We start from the raw sequence: 23,488 nt of genomic DNA, 5'->3' as shown, positions 1-23,488 counted from the left end.
AAATTCGTCACAAAGTTGCATCGAATCTCTAACGATCCTGTCCTTAATAAAATCCTCTCCCTTAAAAATTGGACTTCTGCTGGCAATCCTCCACCCATAATAGAGTCATTCTCTCTAATTAATAATTCAGAAAGTTTCTACTCCTCGTACCAGCTTCCCTGCTTTTCTCATGATTTAACTGTCCATTCATCTTTCATACCATATATTAACTTTGACCTTTCAAAGGATTCTCCCGATAACTCATTGCCTTTTACTACTCGTTGCTCTAAAGATTTCCCTGACCATATAATGGTGTTCACGGATGCTTCCAAAACTCCTACTCTCACAGGCATAGGTATATATAGCCCTGTGGGTATCTCCATGTCTCAGAAAATACCTGACCATTTTTCTATATGTTCTGCAGAATTAATCGCCATTTTGGAAGCAACAAGAGAAATCAAACGAAAAAACCTGAAAAGATGTCTGATTATCTCAGATTCAATGAGTGCCCTTGAAAAAATATCGAAATGGAGGAATTCAGCTAAAAACGACCATATCACTCTCGCAATTAGAGCAAACCTGTTATATCTGAGTGACCATGGTTTCTCTATAAAACTTATATGGATCCCAAGTCACACTAATATACAAGGTAATGACATGGCTGATAATCTTGCAAAACAAGGTTCTGAGGAATCAGTTATCAAGAGGGCAGATATTAGTGACTTTTGGCCTAGATACAAGAGAATTGTTTGGGAAAGATGGAGAGAAGAGTGGAAGGTCAGTATCGGGAATCGTACCTTTTCAAAATATGTCCACATTGGTTCCTTTGGAGTCAAACCGTGGTTTAAGGGGATTGATCTTTCAAGGGGTAACATTGTGACAATGAACAGGTTAAGATCTGAGCATTGTTGCACTCCGTCTCATTTGATGAGGATTCATGTTGTTGATTCAGATCTGTGTGGTTGCGGAGAGAGGGGTGACATCCCTCACATATTCTTTAATTGTCGAGATAATATGATGAATTGCTCAAGGCTTTATGATGATCTCAAAAATACTAGAAGAATAACGAACTTCCCTCTTAACATATATGACTTGATATTTTCTAATGATATTACAGTGTACATTTTGTTGTATAATTTTTTGTTGGCTTCAAAGATTAAGCTGTAAACTCCTCACAAATGTAACGTCTCAGTAATAGGGTAAATCCCAGTACATTTACCTCCTCCGAGAGTTTAACGGTTAGTCAGGCAGTATAAAATACCGTACGCAGACAGTGATTTGGAGACAGAAATGCAGCCCATTTCTTAGATAGAAGATTGAGGAGAAGAAGAAAATCCTGAATCCAAGTTATCTGAAGTCTGACAGTCCAAACAGAGTCCGGCAACCTAAGTTACTTTTGATGTGAGAAGAGAACCGAGAAGGTTATTTGTTCGATGTGCGAATGGCTGAGTCCTAGCACATACTAAAGGATATAAGAAGAAGAAGAAATAATTTATATTGAGTTTTGAGTTGACGTTTCTTTTGACGTTTTGAAGATATTTAAGGAAATATAGGTTTTCTTGTGAAAGGAGTTGAATATTTTTCTGGGACTTGTGTAAAATAAGAATGTCCGTAGATTACTTACAAGTAGCTGAAGATGAAGGGGAAGAACCGATAGAGTTACCATTGGAAGATGATGGAACCCTCCTTCTTAGTACCTTATCAGCGCAGTTTCCCGGTTCCTCTGGTTTAAAATTTCGAAACCCTGACACCAAAGCAATTCGCGGAGTAAGATTAAGTGAAGGTCGCTTGCATCCCCCACATGAAGATGGTTGGGGCACTCAAATTTTCTACTGTGTTTTTCCAAAAGGTAACAGCTAAGCATTTGAAATCAATTTCATAACAATTCAACAGCTGTCGATCCATACGGTTTGAATTTTTGTTAATCAATTTCGGTATACCTCAATTTCACCTAGAATAATGTTCGCGGTAATCAATTTCAGCTGGAATAATGTTCACAGTAATCAAAGACTTCTATTGACCAAATACTCTATTTGAATTAGTGTTTTTTCCAATCGATAACCTAAAATTAGCTCTAATCCAAGTAAAAGCCAACTTTTTTTTGTCAAAATTTGAGTACTGAGTTTCTGAACTATTTGATCTTTGCAGAAAATAAAAGAAAATCTGATGATAACTTAGAAAACTCAACTGCTAAGACCAAAAGAATGGAAACAAAACTGAGATGTACAGACTTGATCGTTTTGGGATTGCCTTGGAAGACAACTGAACAAAATCTTAGAGAATATTTTGAAACATTTGGTGAAGTTTTAATGGCTCAGGTATAGTTTGTATATTTCATTCAATTGAAATATAACTTAATATTAATTTTGATTTTAGGTAAAAAAGGATACAAAAACTGGACAGTCAAAAGGTTTTGGATTTATTAGGTTTGGCTCTTATGAGTCTCAAATGAGAGTATTAGCACAGAGACACATGATTGATGGTAGATGGTGTGATGTTAAAGTTCCCAATTCAAAGGTATACCAATCTTATATATGCAGAATTAGAATTGATATAGTAACTAAAATTACTCTTTAGCTCCTTTCATACAATGAGCCCAATGAGCCGTACAGCTCTAACTTTTCCATATATATGAAATCCTTTCACATGGTGAGCCGTACGTCTCTCACTAATGAGCAAGAGCCTTTTCCGGTTCTACATTCAACTGTTGTAATTTTGTTATCAAGGTTTCACACATGTGTATGGTTGGAGAAAATTTAATTTAATTTCAATCCAACTTTTTTTTTAACGAATCCACTTGAACACACAAAATTCAAAATCCGTCCAACCGTTTACAAGGAGTCTAAACAAATACATACTGTATAGGACAACATCTGTCAAAACCGCTAGTATAAATACCATTCTGGGTAGGCAAACCAATAATAGTGGTACCTACTTACTCAAAATTATACCTACTCAAGTTGTATCAGAGCTATATAATTTATTATTCAGAAATCAAAATAGTTTTTTTGTTGCTACATTCAGCACTGAATTGCCACTCTGATTAAAGGTTTGATATATTATAATAAATCAATCAATCAATCAATAATTTGTCATAGAAATTACATTATTTGAAAAAATGAAAAATGAATTATAACAAAATACGAATAGTATCACACAGCAATTAATAAACCGATGCATAGAACTCAATGATGTGTGGCCCTGTTAGATATACTACACACTTAATTAACCCAATAGAAACAAGAAGAAATCGATAACATGCTGGTCACCAATGCTACGAATAGCATGAAAGGGATAAGACATAAAAAATAACTATACGCGCCGCGAAGGGGATCAAACAAAGGCCCTCAACGATTCGAGGGCGGTACGGGGGCTAGCACAGTGGAGTCAAGAAACCAGGACACAACCAGACTAAACCTCAAAAGCATGGCATACAGTAGGTATCCCTCTGCCTCCCAAGTCATATAAATTGCCTCATATGTTAAAGAACTGTAACAAATATGTAACCTTCAGGAAATTGTTGATACCATATATGTTGAGGATAGCTATTTTTGCCAAATGTTTTTTAATTTTTTTATTTAGAAGTCCGGTGCGGGTGTGACTTCCACTCATGAGCGAGAGCCGTACGGCTCACCGTGTGACAGGAGCCTTACAAATTCATATTATATTCAATTCTATGTAATAATTTTATGATGTTATAATTTAATTAAGTTATAATTGGAGCCATTAAGATTGAATTTTTTTATATTTTTTTTATTTATTTATTTATTACACAAACTCTACAATTCAATAATGAAATAATAATCCATACATATTCATCTACAAAACCTCAAACATGATTCAACACTTGTTTTGTGCACTATTTATCAATGCTTCCTTTTTTTATAATCCTACAAATATCACAATATCCCCCCTACACTATACTACACCAAATAAAAAAAAAATCACAAATATAAACCCTCAAATCAATCAATCAACTCCACAAATAAAGTAAAGTTCTCATGTATAAATAATATAAATAATCTTCAGTATATAATTTTGTATATATAATAGTTTAATTGATTATGGCCTATTTCAGGAAGGATTGATTCAGCAAGTGCCCTGCAAGGTCTTTGTTGGAAGATGTACAGAAGATATGACCTCTGATGACTTGAAAGAATATTTCAGTAAATTTGGTGAAGTCACAGATGTATTTATACCAAGACCATTCAGGGCATTTAGTTTTGTTACATTTTTGGACCCAGAAGTTGCACAGAGTCTTTGTGGGGAAGACCATATTATCAAAGGTAAATTTTGTTTTAATTTTTAGGATGGTATAAAAATATAATTCATTGTAAATATATTTCTGTGCCAGTGTTGATTTAACTAGGATTTATATTTAGAATTAATTTTTTTTTTCAGGAGTATCAGTTCATGTATCAAATGCTGCACCAAAATCTGAAAATAGGCCATCAGGTTATGGAACTAATGGACCTAGGGGAGTACCTCATGGAAATAATAGAGATATGCGGGGCCCAGAGGGACCTAATATGTATCAGCAGAATAGATATAACAATCCAAATGCTGGTCCAAATCAAGGCAATTGGGGCAACCAGGGTGGTGGTCCAAGGACAAATATTGATATGCCAAATCTACAAGCATTAGGTAAAAAATATTTAACTTTGCTTCAGCTTCATTGTTATTGCTCTTGCTGAATGTTGATGATGCAAAATTGTTTTTTGAATCTGAATTTGGGGGATATCAAGTTTTTCTTGTTTTTTTTGTAACTTCGTTTTATTGCTCTATATCCTTTAATTCAGCTAAAAAAACAATTTCAATGAAAATTTTGAGTTTTAGTTATAAATATTTCTAAAACTAATGAGTATCCCCAAATTGAAAATTTTCAATTTTCTAGGAATCAATGGACAAGGTCAGGGAAGCAATTCTCAAAACGTAAATCCACTTGGTTTAGGTTTGAATTTGGGTTTGCCTATGAATCCTGCTCTTGTTGCAGCTGCCTTGAATCAAGCAGGCTGGGGACTTATAGGTAATCTACAAAATCAAGAGCCTAATTTCAATCAAGGTTTCAACAGTGGACCAAATAATTCGAGTGGTAAGTTAATATACTTTTTATGTGTACAATTTAAAAAAGGTGTTCTGAAAATTACTTTCAGAATATTGAAAAATTTGAAATTTGAATATGAGTCTTTAATCAACAAGAATCTAATGTGACATGAGCCCTTATAATGATATTGTAAACTAACAGTTACTACATAACAAATACAAAGGGATGTAGACTTTCAATAACTTCTCCCTAGGTATTTTACGGAATATAATCTTCAAGATATTCGGATGGATATCGACTATGAGAAGGATGGTTTTGAAATTATTTCCTTGAGTGATTTTGACGATAATAATATTAATAGTGTCTTTATTTGCAAGAAAAATAATACATAATGTAGGGGTGAAGTCCAGCTGAAGCTACCCTTCTAATCCCAAAAAAATGAAATTAAGGAAAATACCAAAAAAAAAAAAAGAAACAAGACACTATAAGTCGATAACATCATCTATTCTCTCAAAAATTTTCTTTCAAAATTTCTCTCAATGAGTTCACAGAGAGCACCCCACATGGAATAATCAACATTATATACCCTCATTGCATTATAAGTGAAGGAATGCTGAAACATAGCTGAACCAAATCTAGGCCAAGTGTCTGTCCATGTTTAATGACAACCTCATGAACATCGCACCTAAAAATCAACTATTTGCTCAAATCGGGAGGAATGGAACAACGTAAAATTCTCTTGTAGAGAGTTTATTTATTCCAATACCTATTTCCCTATCACATTTTCTCAAGCGGAAAATGAATAGGTAGCATGAGTTCTGTACCTTCTGCAATTTATACCTCGCAACAGATTCAAGACAAGGATGAAAAATTGACAATCCACAGTTCAATTTGAACAATACTTGTGATTTACAGTGATACACAAGTAGTCCAACAAATGTTTTTGCTGATACAAATGACTGCGCAGAAAAGGAATTTTTTCAACATCAATGAGACATCTTGCCTAAGGCTAACCCTATGTCCTACGCGAGCGAGTAATGTTACGACGCGAGCGAGTAATGTTACGACGCGAGCGACGCGAATTTTATGTACTACGCGAGCGATGCGAGCAGCGCGACTTTCAGTGTCCTACGTTGAAATCTACAAACACGACACGGCGAGACAAATATATGGTTGGGGTTGGGATTGTGCATTGCGGAAGATCAGTCGCGCGAATTTCGCTCAGAAATAACAAATAATTTGATCGCGCGAAATTCGCGTCAAACATTTTTACGACCGATATGACTGCACGTAGGACAGCGCTATTATATTCCAAGGTTTGATAAATTCGCTTTCGTCGTAACATTAGTCGCTCACGTAGGACATAGGGTAAAGATACAGGGGAGTCATACGCGCGATGTCCCGCGACCGTATGAACATTTGTATATGACTCTTCTGTATCTTAAGTCGCGCGGTTTGTGGATCGCGCGTTTACGCACGACCATCTGAACTTACCCTAACGACTCTACAATGCAGCTTTCTTGCAAACTTGGTAATAAAAGACAGATAATCGCGGGCTGCTGCGCTATCAACGAGCGACCATCTAAATACATCGTCGCGCGTTAACGAGCTACAAACATGCGATGTCGCGCGACCATCTGAACTTAGCCTAAATCTAAAAATATCTGAAAATATCACCTTGTATTTTGAATTTGAAATAATTGCTTATATTTGCAAAAAGTACATTAATTCAGCTTCAATACGCGGTATCACTCAAAGTTGTCACATCTAACATTTTTTTTAATGAATTTTTGAAATTAGACAAAGTTTGAAAAGTTTGAACTGCGCAAGGATGACACGCAAAATCGTGGAGCGTTCCACTTTTTTCTATCAAAATATACAAATGGTGCATAATTATCAGTATATTCCCACGAATATGGAAGTCTGTAACTATAATTTTCATAGGAAAAAGTAATCGAGATAATTCAAAGATGGAAAACTATAGACCAAAAACCTTATTACCAGTCCTAGGGAAATTACTTGAAAAAAAAAGTCAAAACTAAATTAGAATAACATACAAATCATTCAATACCTTAAAATCTATTCGGCTTCCGTGAAAACAAATCTACTGTAGTTCCCGTCTGGGCTCCGGGAAAGAAGAGGCCCAGGGAACCCCCTGCCTGTCGTAAAAGACGACTGACTGGGGCACCTGTCCCAAAAACCCAACCTCCGTGATCGATCTCCGTTTCCCAATTCCCAAAATATGCACCCATGCTCCCATTTTTACCACCCCACCTCTGCCTGACATCCAGTTTTCCCATAATCTTTTCCAGTAATCCCAAGGTGTTAGCCGTGCTGAGGGGATGGATGGCACTACCAAAGTGTGTCCCAAACGACTCGCATCCTCTACGACACAGAGGCGTGTTATCCCTTCGACAAAGGGGTATATATGGGTATTATGTTCAATGAGAGTGCCTCGTAAACCTCGTTGGGCAGTCAAGGAACAAAAGCCCCTACACTAGGCTGGGGTGTAGGGCCTACTGTGGATATGCTTCAGCAACCTGGTGGTGATGGCTGTGCGGGCGCGCCATACCCCGTACAGCTACCTCCCAGAATATTAATACAAACACGGAGACGTTGGAAAAAATACCCCGGTACCTGGTTGTTAAAAAAAATTGACGAAATATTTTTCCAATGTCCATTTGTGATAAGCATGATGTATATATGTACGGTCTCATAGGTGAATAGGTGAAATAGGTAACACTTTTAAAAAAAGGAAGGGTTACTTGTCAAAACACGAAGTGGCGCACAACAGATGGGCTCCTGAATGTCACCAGGTTTGTTGAATTCCCCGTCACAGTTACCCCTCACACAACACTTAACACAAGCAAAGGTGTTATTTTCTGTCGTGACCTAATGAACCGTTCCGAAACAGAAATACTAGAAGAACTGAAAGATGTAGGTGTAATAAAAGTTCAGAGAATCGAAACAAAAAAAGGATACCAATTATTTGAACCGGCGTGAACTTGGCAGCCACTTTTCAGCAGCCGAATTCATTCCAGCAGCCAAACGACCAGTGGCGTCGGTAGAATTCAAAACTAACGAATCGATCTGTTTTTGGGGTGCAACGCAAGAATTTGCTTTTTGAGTTTACTTGAACGACTTCAGTCAAGTTTTTATGACATTTCAATGCACAAAATAATATTATAGATGAACTTGAATTATGCTGATCAATGAAACGACGGGTTATATCCAAGTCTTTTCACGAATGAAACCTTGAAAAACGTTTAGCCAAATTGATATTTGGAATACTTACTCTTCAATAGGAACAGAATAACATATCCGAAGCACATTGATTTGCAGGCCGTCTAAGGGGTAGTTTACACTTGTGAATTTTTCGAAATTTTCAAAAATCACCCTGTCAAAAATGTTTAGCCAAGTTCATATTTGGTATTATTACTCCTAAATAGCTAAAGAATGACATATCCGAAGCACATTGATTTGCAGGCCGTCTAAGGGGTAGTTTACACTAGTGACTTTTTCGAAATTTTCAAAAATCACCCTGTCAAAAATGTTTAGCCAAGTTCATATTTGGTATTATTACTCCTAAATAGTTAAAGAATGACATATCCGAAGCACATTGATTTGCAGGCCGTCTAAGGGGTAGTTTACACTTGTGAATTTTTCGAAATTTTCAAAAATCACCTTGTCAAAAATGTTTAGCCAAGTTCATATTTGGTATTATTACTCCTAAATAGCTAAAGAATGACATATCCGAAGCACATTGATTTGCAGGCCGTCTAAGGGGTAGTTTACACTAGTGACTTTTTCGAAATTTTCAAAAATCACCCTGTCAAAAATGTTTAGCCAAGTTCATATTTGGTATTATTACTCCTAAATAGTTAAAGAATGACATATCCGAAGCACATTGATTTGCAGGCCGTCTAAGGGGTAGTTTATACTTGTGAATTTTTCGAAATTTCCAAAATTGACCCTGTCAAAAATGTTAAGCCAAGTTCATATTTGGTATTATTACTCCTAAATAGCTAGAGAATAACATATCCGAAGCACATTGATTTGCAGGCCGTCTAAGGGGTAGTTTATACTTGTGAATTTTTCGAAATTTCCAAAATTGACCCTGTCAAAAATGTTAAGCCAAGTTCATATTTGGTATTTTTACTCCTAAATAGCTAAAGAATGACATATCTGAAGGATTTTTATTTGCAGGCCGTCTAAGGGGTAGTTTATACTTGTGAATTTTTCAAAATTTTCAAAAATGACCCTGTCAAAAATGTTTAGCCAAGTTCATATTTGGTATTATTACTCCTATATAGCTACAGAATAACATATCCGAAGCACATTGATTTGCAGGCCGTCTAAGTGGTAGTTTACACTTAGACGGCCTGCAAATCAATGTGCTTCGGACATGTTATTCTTTAGCTATTAAGGAGTAATAATACCAAATATGAACTTGGCTAAACATTTTTGACAGGGTCATTTTTGAAAATTTCGAAAAATTCACAAGTGTAAACTACCCCTTAGACGGCCTGCAAATAAAAATCCTTCGGATATGTTATTCTTTAGCTATTTAGGAGTAATAATACCAAATATGAACTTGGCTAAACATTTTTGACAGGGTCATCTTTGAAAATTTCCAAAAATTCACAAGTGTAAACTACCCCTTAGACGGCCTGCAAATAAAAATCCTTCGGATATGTCATTCTTTAGCTATTTAGGAGTAATAATACCAAATATGAACTTGGCTAAACATTTTTGACAGGGTCATTTTTGAAAATTTTGAAAAAATCACAGGTATAAACTACCCCTTAGACGGCCTGCAAATAAAAATCCTTCGGATATGTCATACTTTAGCTATTTAGGAGTAATAATACCAAATATGAACTTGGCTTAACATTTTTGACAGTCATTTTTGAAAATTTTGAAAAATTCACAGGTATAAACTACCCCTTAGACGGCCTGCAAATAAAAATCCTTCGGATATGTCATTCTTTAGCTATTTAGGAGTAATAATACCAAATATGAACTTGGCTAAACATTTTTGACAGGGTCATTTTTGAAAATTTTGAAAAATTCGCAAGTATAAACTACCCCTTAGACGGCCTGCAAATAAAAATCCTTCGGATATGTTATTCTTTAGCTATTTAGGAGTAATAATACCAAATATGAACTTGGCTAAACATTTTTGACAGGGTGATTTTTGCAAATTTCTAAAAATTCACAAGTGTAAACTACCCCTTAGACGGCCTGCAAATCAATGCGCTTCGGATATGTCATTCTTTAGCTATTTAGGAGTAATAATACCAAATATGAACTTGGCTTAACATTTTTGACAGTCATTTTTGAAAATTTTGAAAAATTCACAGGTATAAACTACCCCTTAGACGGCCTGCAAATAAAAATCCTTCGGATATGTTATTCTTTAGCTATTTAGGAGTAATAATACCAAATATGAACTTGGCTAAACATTTTTGACAGGGTGATTTTTGCAAATTTCTAAAAATTCACAAGTGTAAACTACCCCTTAGACGGCCTGCAAATCAATGTGCTTCGGATATGTCATTCTTTAGCTATTTAGGAGTAATAATACCAAATATGAACTTGGCTAAACATTTTTGACAGGGTGATTTTTGAAAATTTCTAAAAATTCACAAGTGTAAACTACCCCTTAGACGGCCTGCAAATCAATGTGCTTCGGATATGTCATTCTTTAGCTATTTAGGAGTAATAATACCAAATATGAACTTGGCTAAACATTTTTGACAGGGTGATTTTTGAAAATTTCGAAAAATTCACAAGTGTAAACTACCCCTTAGACGGCCTGCAAATCAATGTGCTTCGGATATGTTATTCTGTTCCTATTGAAGAGTAAGTATTCCAAATATCAATTTGGCTAAACGTTTTTCAAGGTTTCATTCGTGAAAAGACTTGGATATAACCCGTCGTTTCATTGATCAGCATAATTCAAGTTCATCTATAATATTATTTTGTGCATTGAAATGTCATAAAAACTTGACTGAAGTCGTTCAAGTAAACTCAAAAAGCAAATTCTTGCGTTGCACCCCAAAAACAGATCGATTCGTTAGTTTTGAATTCTACCGACGCCACTGGTCGTTTGGCTGCTGGAATGAATTCGGCTGCTGAAAAGTGGCTGCCAAGTTCACGCCGGTATTATTTGATACCCCCAACAATCCTTCCTTACATTCAATAAACCTCAACTTCCCTCAAGAATAACTGTTGCTATGTGTAAACTTGAAGTCCAACCATTAATACCAACCCCCCTAATATGTTTTAAATGTCAACGGTATGGACACATGACCTCAACGTGTAAATCAGAAGAAATCTGTGTATGCGGAAAATCAACACACATGGGGCAAAATTGCGACAACCCACTCATATGCATCAATTGGAACGGTTGCCATTCTACAAGAAATAAGGGTTGTCCGCAAGACATTATCAGCCAGCTCAGCCCAGTTTTTGAAACAATAGTACGAAAATGCATCAGTGAATTGATCACCAAGAACATACCTTCGCACACATACGTACTAATGGGCCCGCCGGCACCACCACCACCAAAAATTATTGAAGGAATTATCACAAGATCAAGAACTGGATCAGAAGCATCAACAAGCTCAAAGAGAAAAGCAAAAATACCTGCCCATGAATCAGATCAATCAGAAGGAAGATACCAGTAGGAAAGAGATATTTAAAACGTTTCACGAAGAAGAGTAAATCTAAACACAAAACAGATCAGAACCAAAAGAACACCAACTCGAGCAACACATTGACTATCTTTCCCAACAACAGGACATCCCTGAAAAACCTCCATTCCCAACACAAAACAAATAAAAAATTGAATTATGACAATAATGGCCAATATTATCCAGTGGAACTGTAATGGATGCATATCGCACATCGGTGAGATCCAGATGTTAATCCGAAAAACTAGACCACTTTTTGTTGCTCTACAGGAAAGTCATTTCAAACCCTGTGAAAACTTCCATCTTAGAGGTTACAAATGCCTCAGGAAGGACCATACCATCGGACAACAGGCCTGTGGCGGAGTTGCAAGCTTCTTGAGACAATCGATACATGCACAAGAGGCCCCTTTGAATACTAACCTTCAAGCAATTTCGGTGCGGATCCATATCCCCAACACAATGACCATCTTCAATGTATACCTACTAAATGCACAATGGCTAGAAAATGACCTCAACAACCTCGTGGCGCAGCTGCCACAGCCATTCCTCATCTTAGGGGATTTTAACGCTCACTCCCCTAGCTGGGGATCCATTTACCTTGACGTCAGAGGTCAAAGAGTAGAAAATGTTGTGAATGACAAAAATTTATGTATAATCATTAATCAATACATGAACCCCTACCCATTTTTGTGTAAGAACAAATAATGTCTTCTGTATAGATATCTCTCTCCCTCTCTGCTCCTCAGCTCTTACAGCAAGGCTGACCTGGAAGACCTCCACTCTATTGACCACTTTCCCATAAAGATTATATTTGAAAACACGGGAAGTTGACATAGATGAAGCAGTTGACACCTTCTCCAAAGCCATCCTGGACGCAGCCTCTGGCAGCATCCCAAGATCCCCCTCGAGAAGAAGCGAAAAACTGTTCCCTGGTGTAATCAAAATATTGCTGTTGCTATTGCTAAAAGGAATAGAGCACTGAGATATCGGAGGAATAACACAGTCCAGAACCTCGTCGAATTCAAAAGAACTAGAGCCAAAGCTCGTAGATTAGTGATAGACGCAAAAACTGAAAGCTGGCACGAGTATGTGTCATCTATTACCCCCTCGACACCTACATCGGAGGTGTAGCGGAAAGTTAGACTTATTTCAGGATCATTTCGAAATAATCTTACGGAAATATTCTCCTCAAGCAATACTCCAATCATAGATCCTGGCGAAATATGTGAAAAATTTGCCGACCACTTCCAGGCAGTGAGTAGCTCTAGAAATTACGACCAAAGATTCCTAGAAATTAAAAGCCAGAATGAACCTCGACTTCACTGAAAATGATAACAGCTCATATAACCTCGAATTCAGCGGGCAGGAATTAAAAACTGCCCTGAATAGATACACTGACTCTGCTCCAGGCAAAGACACAATTACATACAGCACGATAAAAAATTTACCCACAGATGCCAAAAATAGACTGCTAGACCTATACAATCGTATTTGAACCATTGGAAAATATCCGAATACTTGGAAAGAGGCTTTTATAATAACCATTCCTAATAGTTATTTATGCAACAAGTGCAAAAAGTGAATGTTTATTGCACTCGACGTGCAATATAACAATTTCACGTCGAGTGCAATAAACAATTTTTGCACGAGTTGCATACAACATTTTTTCTACGTTCATGCAAAAAGCAAAAAATGATTTATTGAGGTGTGGCACTAGGTGTAGGAAAATGAAAAGCGCAACTTGAATACTTTATCATGAATATCGATTTGCATAGAAACAGGAACTAATACGTTACGAACAATTTAACTCAAACTTTATTTTTCAATGTTGAAAGCGAATGAACAATTGGTGCAATTTTCAATATGAATATTTCGTAGTGAAGTACTTTTTAAATCCACTTCTTGATTTGTTACTGCTGTAAACGTACTAGTACTTGGTAACTGTACATCGTTATTTCCTTCAGGCTGAAATATTTGTTTGTCATGATGACAGCACGTTGAAGTCGAATGACAGATGAGTGCAATAAAAACTTTATTGCACTAGTGCAATAAAGAACTTCTCTTTCCACTAAATATAGTTCAATAAAGTTTTGCTTTTTGCATGAATGTAGAAAAAATTAATTTAGCATGACAACTGTAACTGGCCAAATTTTCCATTAATCAATCAATTATAACGATCGTTAATATGAGGCTAAATTTAGATGATCACGCGTGAAAGCGCGTTCCATAAACCGCGCGACTAAAGATGCAGAATAGTCATATACAAATGTTTATATGGTCGCGCGTATACTTGCGATCGCGCACGATGGTCTTTGCTCTGTCGCCAATATATTGATTCGCGCGTAATGTGCGTATTGAAGTACAACAATCAGACATAGAAGTGTTCAGTTGATGAGCGCGATTAGATCGGTTCGACGTACGAAGTTACAAGATGGACGAGGATTTCAACACCGACTTGTTTATCGATCAAGTAGAAAAAAGAACAGCCACTTGAATTCGAAGGAATATTCTAATAAAATACTGAAGAAACGGGCTTGGGAGCAACAGTTTTGTTTTTTTGCAATGGTGACGACACTGAAAGAAAAAAAAAGAATTTAGGTAAGAACAACATTTATATATTTTTACTTTGAATATTATTACAGAAGTAATATTGTTTAGACCATTCCATCCTGCCAGTTTAGCTTTCCATTTACAAAGTAATCTGTAAATGCAGTTCCAACTTTATCTGCGTCTCGAACTGCGCGCCCACTGTAGATCACACAGTGGGCATATTCAACAATGGTGTGGCATGAACGGTATCCTCGTGTGTGATATCATCTTTAATTCTGACAAAGTTGTGCAAGACATATATAGCTTTTACAGTGTTTTCAGCAGTTAAGTTTAACGTCTATGGGTCGGTGCAAAATTTGCCATTTGTTGCACATAATTCCAAACGTGCATTCAACATTCTTCGAGCTAACGATACACGGTAATTATATTTTTTTTTTCGTGTGACAGCATTTTACCACATCAAATTTTCAATCATGGCAAAAGTTTCATCTGCTACTATCTGCATATGGTAACTTATTAGCGCAGTTATTAGATATCGATTTGGGTTCAGGAATATTTAATACTTTTCAGTGAGTATTTTATATAAGTTGCTTTCTTTGAAGATTCCGAAGTCAATATCTTTACCATAGGCTTCAACGTCGACCCATATAAACCAGTAGTTACATAAAGCCATTGGCACCAATGAAAAAAAAATTTTCAAAATTATATTACGTAGATCCGGAGTTTGGTGGCTGAATTAATCGAACATGCAGTCAGTCCAATGCACTGATGCAGCTAGGAAAATATGCTTTTTGTTCAAATTTTATAGAATTTTTCTTTACTCGGTGGAATCATGACAACTGCTTTTAACTTCTCCTATATCCCTTTGCACACTTGTTGAATTGCACCCTTTAATGTAGACTTTCCAATTTTATAAACATATCATTATTCAGCTAACGAACAACCATTTACAAGATAACTGCAATAGAATAATGATTATCATGTCTATTTCAGGATCATCACTACAGAAGAAATGGGAGAATTCACGTGATGTATATGGGAAGGTATGAAACGAATTAAAACTTTAAAATCTGGTTCAGCAGCAATTTCGAAATCTATTTCGGCGTATTTTCAAAGGCAACATTTTTGCAATCGACCGTATAAAAAAGAAAATGTGACAGTAGTTTTCAAGCAGACTTTCCCGAATCAGTTGATGGAAACAGTGACAGCAGCTTCAGACCTCCGGGAGAATATTCACTTGCTACAAAGAAATAAAAACTTCATAGAGCCGACGATCACTCTGCCAAAATATTAGGAGAGAGCATTAACCAAAGAATACCTATAGAAAAAAAAGAAGACGATGAAGATAAACTATTGTGCCTATCATTATTTAAAGAACTAAAGAAAATACCCGAGCACAACCCTTTAAGATTGAAGATTGAAATATATGATTCAATAGCACAAAACCAAGTACAGGAAAACACTCCGCAATTCCAGGAACGGTAGCCACTGTTTTCTAATGCATTTATATACGATATTTCCTATTTAACAAATCAGCCATCTAGTTCTTACAGTCAACAAAAAAGCAAATCTCCATGAACGCCAACCATTGCCTAGAAACAACAGATTAGTTACACAACAGAATTCAGTGCGACCCTATGAGTATTAACCTCATCCTCACTATGGATATACGACATATATTAAGCAGATACTACAAATACAAACTCACAATATACACCATCACTATATATAGCAGAAACTCATAAACTTGATTTGTTTAATAGCGATGAAAAGAGTACTTAACGAACAAGTGCAAAAATGCTTTTGGTTTATGATGAAAGAGATGCCTTATTCACTGTATTATTACCTATATTCAATTAAAAGCTTACCTTAATGTAACTATGACTTATTGTTTTGGTGATTTGCAGTATCGTATAGCATTATCACAGCCCTCTATGTTGTTGGACCATGGTGAGTGGGAAACTGGCCGCAAGCAGTTTATATAGCAGTCCTTTGTGTCATACTTTATCAAAAGCTTTGGCTACATCCAAAAACACAGCCTCTGTGACTTCTTTGCGGTTATCATCCGTGATTTGTTCCACTACTCGGAGCACTTGTTGCACAGTGGAGTGTTGGCTTTGGAAACCGAACTGTTCCTACTGTACGAACTTCTTTTCCACCTTTATGTCTTCAATCTTTTGAACATGACAGCTTCCGTAATCTTCCCTATGCACGAGAGGAGACTGATCGGTCGATAGTTCTGATGGAATTTAGCATCTCTGCCGGCCTTGTGGATTGAAACCACGTACGCTTTCTTCCATTCCTTCGGAAGTATCTTAGTCGAAGGGTAGCATTGACTATAGTCGATAGTGCTACAAAGGCTTTTCGAGGGAGGTCTCGCAATGTCAAGTTAGTGTTGCCGTCCGGTCCTGGTGCCGTTTTCACTTTACTCGATATAATAGTGTTCTGGATTTCCTGAACGGTTGCGAAATCAATAGCTTCTGTTGCATCCTTTTTAAGTCTTTTCTCCCTTTGCGGTTGAAGTCCTCGATGTGGTCCAATTGTTGTAATTAGTGCTGCATTGGTTTTAGAGGTTATCTGCGAAAGCTTCAACCTTTTCTTCTGGACTATATACCATTCCTTGTAGACCGTGAATCGGCGGGGTTGGTTTTCTATACGAGCGCAGTGCTTTGGTCATTTGATAAAACACTGTTGTCTTTTTTGGAAAAAGAGTTTAGTTTCTCTGCCCAACGATCATTTCGGATTAATGATTAATATTTTCCAGTCGTACCAGTTGATGGATCATTGAATGCTCTTTGCGAAACCCAAACTGGTGATCTGGAATTATTTTCTTTTCTTCTACGAAATCTTTTAGTCTTCTGTGAATTAATTTCTCTACCACTTTACTAAATGCCGATAATAGGCGTATGGGTCGATAATTCGTTGGGTCTTTTTTGTCTTTTCCTTTCTTCCAAATTAAGATTGTTTTCTATTTGTTTGGAAGCCTTGTGACGATATCTACCCTCCGAATAATTACTATATGTTTTTGTTTTGTGTGTTGCATATGTGGGCGTGGCCCTTAAGCATTGTATTCCTTTATCTATAGTAAGTACAGTTGGTTCTGGAGTAGGGTTAATGTACGCACGTTAGGATTTTCTTTTCCTAATTAAAAATTTAAATAGAGTTGTTATTGACTTTATTACCTAAAATCCTTGTGTAACCACCACAGGAAGTGACAACACATCATCCACATGTTGGGTTTACGTCACAACGTTACCTTGGGTTCTAAGATAGGATTTTTAAGGACTCAAGGGTTGTGACTAAAAGGCAGATCATGTATTAATGCACTTTATTTCTAAAACTAACAAGTATATAAAACATAATTTTAGTGACGTCATGACCAACGTAAATATGATGACAATTGATTTATTAACGCAATATTAATTCTACAGTTCACCGGAAATGGAAATGCTGATTTTATAAACAAATTGAAGACACACATCCTTCAATCTACTTTTGATTAAGAAATATGAAATACCTTCTGAAATTATTTTGTGTGAATATTATTAAAAAATTATGATATGATGAAAGATTTTCTGTACGTTTCGTACATCCACGTGTGCAGATCATGAAAGGTAACACTTTATGAATCTTGCACATTTTTCCGTGCTTCTTATTGTTGTTGTAGTTGAATTCCTTTCTCACTTGTTTCAAGCTTTCACTTAGGAAAATCAAAGCCATTCTTGCCATTCAGTATACTGGCCAATGTCAGCTTTTCTGAAACAATTAGAAAAGGTCCCAGATTCAACATCAATATTCCAGGCATTGGATATATGTGTATATATTTTTGTACAATATTTATATATTCGTTCTGTCCATTTCATGAGTTTTTAATTCTATATTTCTCATTGTTTGATTTGTATATGAATGTTATATTTATGTGATTTTGGCGAGTGTAAAGAAACTTCCAGATTGTTTTTAAATAGAACAATAGAATTATCTTATTATCTTAAATTATCTTATCATCATTAGTGAAATGTTAATTTTTTTAGGTTTTTTTCGAAACAATTTATAGTTTTCTTCACTTCACATTTGGTGTGACAACTTAATCAAGTGGTTATAGTTTCGATGTCATATTTGGAGGGGAAAAAACAAGTTTTATTAACTTTAGTTTTTTGTTTGAGATCTTTAGGATGGGCCAGGGAATTGTCAATTAAAAGATTGATATTTCGTTCGGTGCAAACTTCCTGTCTAATTTCAATAGCAATTCTTCAAATAATTTTTCCAGTCATATACGCATTTTTATTTGCTGGATAGTTTGGAGGACATCATTCAACGAAGGCATTACTATTGCCTATGAAGAGCCTCTGTTTTTTCTGTTTTCTCTTTTTTAAAAGTGTTTTCCAAAAGACATTTAAAAAGTAAACTCGTCTCATCTGCATTGAATATATCTCGTGCTTGATAATTTTCATTAAATTAGGTAAAATATCCCTTTGCCTATTGGTCAATTATAAAGAAATTGTTTTGGAATAATTTATAGGCAATGTATACTAATCATACAAATAATGAAGGCTGTTATTTAGTATTGATGGTCATTCCTATGAAGATTTATTTTTCAAATGTTACCGTTTTTTTAAGAATACAAAAATGGTAACATTTGAAAACTAAATATTAATAATAATAAAGAACACATTGAACTACACTATTAGGGGCGAGATTTAGCTCGCATAAATTAGGTAGAGAATATTGTCTGGTGTCAATCTATCAGAATAAAGGACCAAGTTTTGCTGTGTTAATTTCTAATATTTTTTTAATTGTAAAATCTTAGTCATGTTTTTTTTAATAACGTTACTGTTCATTATATAATGAACAGTAATGTGAATTTTACTAGATCTCTAAACTTTTCAATTCGAAATGTTATCCAAAATTTTATTTCAGGGGGCAATCAAGGAGGTAATCCGAATCAAGGTCCTAATAATCAGAATCCAGGTTTTCTGAATTGGATGAGCCAAGGACCCGGAGGTCAACAGAATCAGGATGGTCCTCAGTGGTCGAGGAATTCAAATCAGCCTCCGTCTGACAAGGCATTCCTCAAGTATGATTAATTTGTTTTTGATTCTCGAAACTTATTAGTCTAGTTCGAAAGTTTGCTCTCAACCACACATTTTAACCGCCAGTTTTACTATCTGAACAGTGGCATTTATCCAGTCAATATTTTATGCTGATTAGCTGTTGTGATAAATTAAAAACTAAATTGAATTTGTCTGAGCCAGTTGACTTACATCCAAACATTGACTGCTGCCTATGACTTCATTATAACTTATTTGCTTTATTCATTGCGTATTTTCAGTTTACTTGTTGGTATGAAGGCTGTTGTAAATTGTTGTCTTTTTTTATTCTGTGGTAAATTACATTTACTTATTTTTTTGTTGCAATTTTTTTCTTTTATTATTAAATGATTGATTCATTCATTGGAACACAGTTGGCAATTATTTTTAATATATATTGTTCTTGATATTATACATACAAGAAGGCATTTCATATCACTGCTCTCCTAAAATAATATGATTTTCAATTGAAAGCAATCATGAAGGTGCCTTACATTAAGTTTATTATTTTGTGGCTTTGGATTTGGAGTGGACTTGGCTCAGATTTTGATCATCGGGATTTTATTATTATGAACTTAAAATGTCGATTTCATGTAGATAAAATATTTCCAATTTTTATATAGGTACGAGAGACGCAACTGGTGACTGATGCAACAGCTGTTAGTATTTCATTCTGACGAAATTTTCCCTGGCTACACTTTGTAGACCCACCCAGTTTGGAATTTGTTGAAATTAAATACTTTTTGTTTTTAAAAACTAAGATTAGCCGCAGTACCTCTTTAAGATCCTAGAAACCAGTAATGGTAATGTTGAATTTTGATTAAATCTCGTTTTGGAGATTCGAAACAGGGTATTTATAATTGAAAGTGGATTGCTTCAGGAACTGTAGAATTATTTTCTCAACTATAAGTTTGAATAACCTTGACAATGAAACACATTTTTTTTAATTCTTTTCATCCAGGATTAGAAATCATATGAACCAAAAAATCGTGATTTTTCTTTATAGATATACTGTTTCTATTCCTGAATAATTTTTTAAATCATTTTTAAAGAAGTTCAATTCAGTTCTTGATGAATTAGATTCATTTATAGAGGAAGGAAAATGTTTCATTTCAGTTCCTAAAGTTCCTGCAATACTTGAATACCTTGTAACTGACAGATTTTTTTCTGGTGAATATAATGCTAATCTCAACATTTGAGAAAATGAACTTGTTTCACCTTTTAGAAGTGGAATTGTCAGGAGAGAGTGATGATGTAAATTCACTGGTATAAATGATGGTGGTAATTGTTCTATGGATCTTGTCTTCATGTGGAAAGAGAGTTGTTATTTTTAATTATAGTGTGTACTGGCAAGCGGACTCAATAGAGAATTATGTGTAAGCACATATTCATATTATAATGAAAAGTTGAACTTAATGTGTTAGAGCTTTTGTGAAAATGATTTTGAAATAAATCTGATCAAATGTAATTGATATATGGTATGTGAATTGTATGAGAGGTAATATAATGTGTGTTGTGAACTGTATTTTCATTGAATCTACTCTTTCAGTAAAAGCAATTATTTTATTTAGTGTTGAACTATGAATTGAATATTTTTTCTTATTTTTGAGTGGAAAGGTGTTTGTTACTCGAAATAGTTGTTGAAATTAATCAGATCATATTTCCTTTGTGGAAATCTGAATTAAAACAAGGAAATTGAGCCAAGGAAGATAATAGGAATAACCATTAGAAATTCATGTTGTTCTTTATGGAAATTTGGAATCACTTTTTTTGATTAAATAAAAAAATACTTTCAAAAGTACCAATTTCAAATAGTCAAGAGAGAATAGTATTGAATAATAATCAATTTTTTTTTTTGAGGTTGCAATCAACATTTGCAATCAAATCTAAATCTATATACATATTTTCGACTGAATATTGCAATGAAGAAATTGATTGATCTATAAAATCACTTATATCACATAGGCAACTCCTAAAATATTTAACAATTATCTCAAGGATTTTTGTTGACGGCTATTTAATTCTGCCAATGAGGATTAGTTTTATTACTACATATTTTATAAATTTTGGTGTTCGGTTCTTAATCATTAAAGAATATATATATATAATCATTAATATCATTCCAAAAATTAAGGTATATTGAAACAGTAAATTTCATTAAATTTTGGCAGAGTAATTCTAGTTGATAATGGAGTGGCTATAAAGATTATTTAGCAATTTAACTTTAATGAGGTAAATACCTATATGTAGAAAGAATAGAGGAACCAAATAATTCCACTCAGAGCCAGAACAGAATTTGATTGTGGTTGGGTATTTTTTATGAACCACTTTTATGATTATCAATGAAAACACTGAGTTGTAAAATCATGAAATTGGGGATCCTTCCTAAGGGAGAATTTTTTTCAATTGGAAAAATATAATTCTGAATGAAATTGGTAAATGTAGAAAAATTCTATTGTTGTGTGTGAGAACCCGTTTGATGGTAAATGTGTGTGAATAGGAAAAAGAATTTTCGTTGTTGAAGTCTGCTTAAGAATGGTTCAGAAGCTGTAGTTTGTGATTGGAGATGCATTTCATCGTTTCAGTAAGTTAATAGAAATAATTTCGTTTTTTTTTCTTTGCATATTAAATGGAAACGCTATGAGATATTCAAAATATTTTTCGGATCTTATTTTGTAAATTGATGAGCAAAACCTGAGATGAAAGATGAATATGATCGTTTTTATAATTTTTGTCTGAACATATATGAAACCACATGATTGAATAATCTTCTCAGTGCCCAAAAGAGAGCCAGAAAATTTAAAAAAAAAAACAGAAATTCCTTTCAATTCTGATGTATGTTTGTAAACTAAGTATATTTTTGTTTCGTTTTTTATTTTTGGATTTTTGAAATTTCTTGTTCTTTTTTAGGTACAAACGCAATATGGATCAAAACATGTGCAGTTTTGGGGATATCCTAAGATGAAATCATTGCTCTGTGAAAGGAGAATTGGACCAAAGATAAATCAGTTCACACAGCTTAGAATGGAGAAGAATGAAGACAGAGAAAGAATTCAATATTTTTCTGATCAGATGGAAAAAATTTCTCGAGAATAAATACTAATTAGATTTGAATTGTATTGAGCTTGAAATCGTTGAAATATTATGGAGAATGTAAATGAAGTTACCAAGTATATGGCATTAAGCTAGTAGTATAATTAATGAGAAAATTTTTCCCTCCTACTAAATTATTGAGGGTGGCCACGATCGATGGTATCCTGGACTTTCACGGAGAACAGAAGTTTCGATTTTATTGAAAATTTGGTTTATTGTAGGAACCCCTTCTTTATCGATCTGAAATATTTTCAGCGGTGCGATGTTGCCGCTTATTTAAAAAAGTACTAACAACTTCGGTATTTCAAATGGAACACCCTGTATCTTATTATAATTTTTTCTTTATTATTTATGTATTTACTTCCTTCTCTATCTATCCGTATCTATCATTAGCGGCTTTCTAGTAATTGATTGATTTACTTCTTTTTTTGTGCAAAACATAGCTTCAATTAAAGAGTCATCACTTCGATACTTGGGATTCTAAAAAGCTGTATTTTCGGATATGGATTACCAATATTCTGTGTGATAAACGTGTAATATTACGTGTAATAAACATTATCATATTTCAAATCATTGTTCAAAATCCCGGGCTTCACAGAGACACACTAAAATGATGAAAAGTGCGTTTTTTCAAATGAAACGACTTGCATAATAACAAAAAAAAAACTGAATTCACCAAAATCGTCATTACATCTTGTTCACAATGAAGTTGGAAAAAATCAAGTAGAAAAACAGCAAAATGAAATTTTAAACATATACTGACAAAGAAACTGCAACCAACACCCAGAAGGAGCTGTTTAAATTTAAAATTTGTTTTGGTAGAACAAACATACAGGGTGGCCACTTTTTCAATGGGATTGTATTGGTAACTTTTAAACCATAAGAGTTAGAAGGTCGGTCAAATGGAGAAAAAGTTGCATGCATAGAAGCATTATCAAGCAGTTCAAACAAATCGAGATTATCAGGGCCGGTTATTGAGATATCATAAGAAAAGTAAGTTCTGTCATTTTGATTTTTCTTTTTTTCCAACTTTATTT

General features: G+C 34.7%; 1 protein-coding gene and 1 long non-coding RNA gene across 5 annotated transcripts; both read left to right on the top strand.

Annotated features, from left to right (window-relative positions):
* Positions 1-1,478: 1,478 nt before the first annotated feature.
* On the top strand, positions 1,479-22,555 carry LOC123677429 (TAR DNA-binding protein 43-like). 4 transcript variants are annotated; one of them, XR_006747104.1, is made up of 9 exons: positions 1,479-1,828; positions 2,128-2,297; positions 2,356-2,496; positions 4,058-4,265; positions 4,381-4,623; positions 4,874-5,071; positions 19,189-19,345; positions 20,584-20,734; positions 22,269-22,555. XR_006747104.1 is itself a non-coding variant. In XM_045613931.1 (8 exons), the coding sequence occupies exons 1-8, from the start codon at positions 1,585-1,587 to the stop codon at positions 22,321-22,323; spliced, it is 1,416 nt and encodes a 471-aa protein (XP_045469887.1). In that variant the 5' UTR covers positions 1,479-1,584; the 3' UTR covers positions 22,324-22,555. The 4 variants fall into 4 exon arrangements, 3 of the variants coding, with proteins under 3 accessions (XP_045469887.1, XP_045469888.1, XP_045469889.1); XM_045613931.1 differs by lacking the exon at positions 20,584-20,734; XM_045613932.1 differs by lacking the exon at positions 22,269-22,555 and having other exon boundaries at positions 20,584-20,878.
* On the top strand, positions 13,722-15,985 carry LOC123677431. Its single transcript, XR_006747105.1, has 2 exons — positions 13,722-14,689; positions 15,265-15,985. It is a non-coding gene; the product is annotated as an uncharacterized LOC123677431 (long non-coding RNA).
* Positions 22,556-23,488: the final 933 nt, after the last annotated feature.

This window comes from Harmonia axyridis, chromosome 4, assembly GCF_914767665.1.
Source record: "Harmonia axyridis chromosome 4, icHarAxyr1.1, whole genome shotgun sequence".
Lineage (NCBI taxonomy): Eukaryota > Metazoa > Arthropoda > Insecta > Coleoptera > Coccinellidae > Harmonia > Harmonia axyridis.
Note: the sequence above shows the minus strand (reverse complement) of the source record. Positions and strands in the feature narration are given on the sequence as shown.

What these genes read in the sequence shown, in the direction of transcription:
- LOC123677429 (XM_045613931.1), top strand. Translation starts at nt 1,585, where the DNA reads ATGTCCGTAGATTACTTACAAGTAGCTGAAGATGAAGGGGAAGAACCG. An exon ending in GTGAAGTTTTAATGGCTCAG is followed by an intron (nt 2,298 to 2,355) that starts GTATAGTTTGTA and finishes TTTTGATTTTAG; the next exon opens with GTAAAAAAGGATACAAAAAC. An exon ending in TGGACCAAATAATTCGAGTG is followed by an intron (nt 5,072 to 19,188) that starts GTAAGTTAATAT and finishes ATTTTATTTCAG; the next exon opens with GGGGCAATCAAGGAGGTAAT.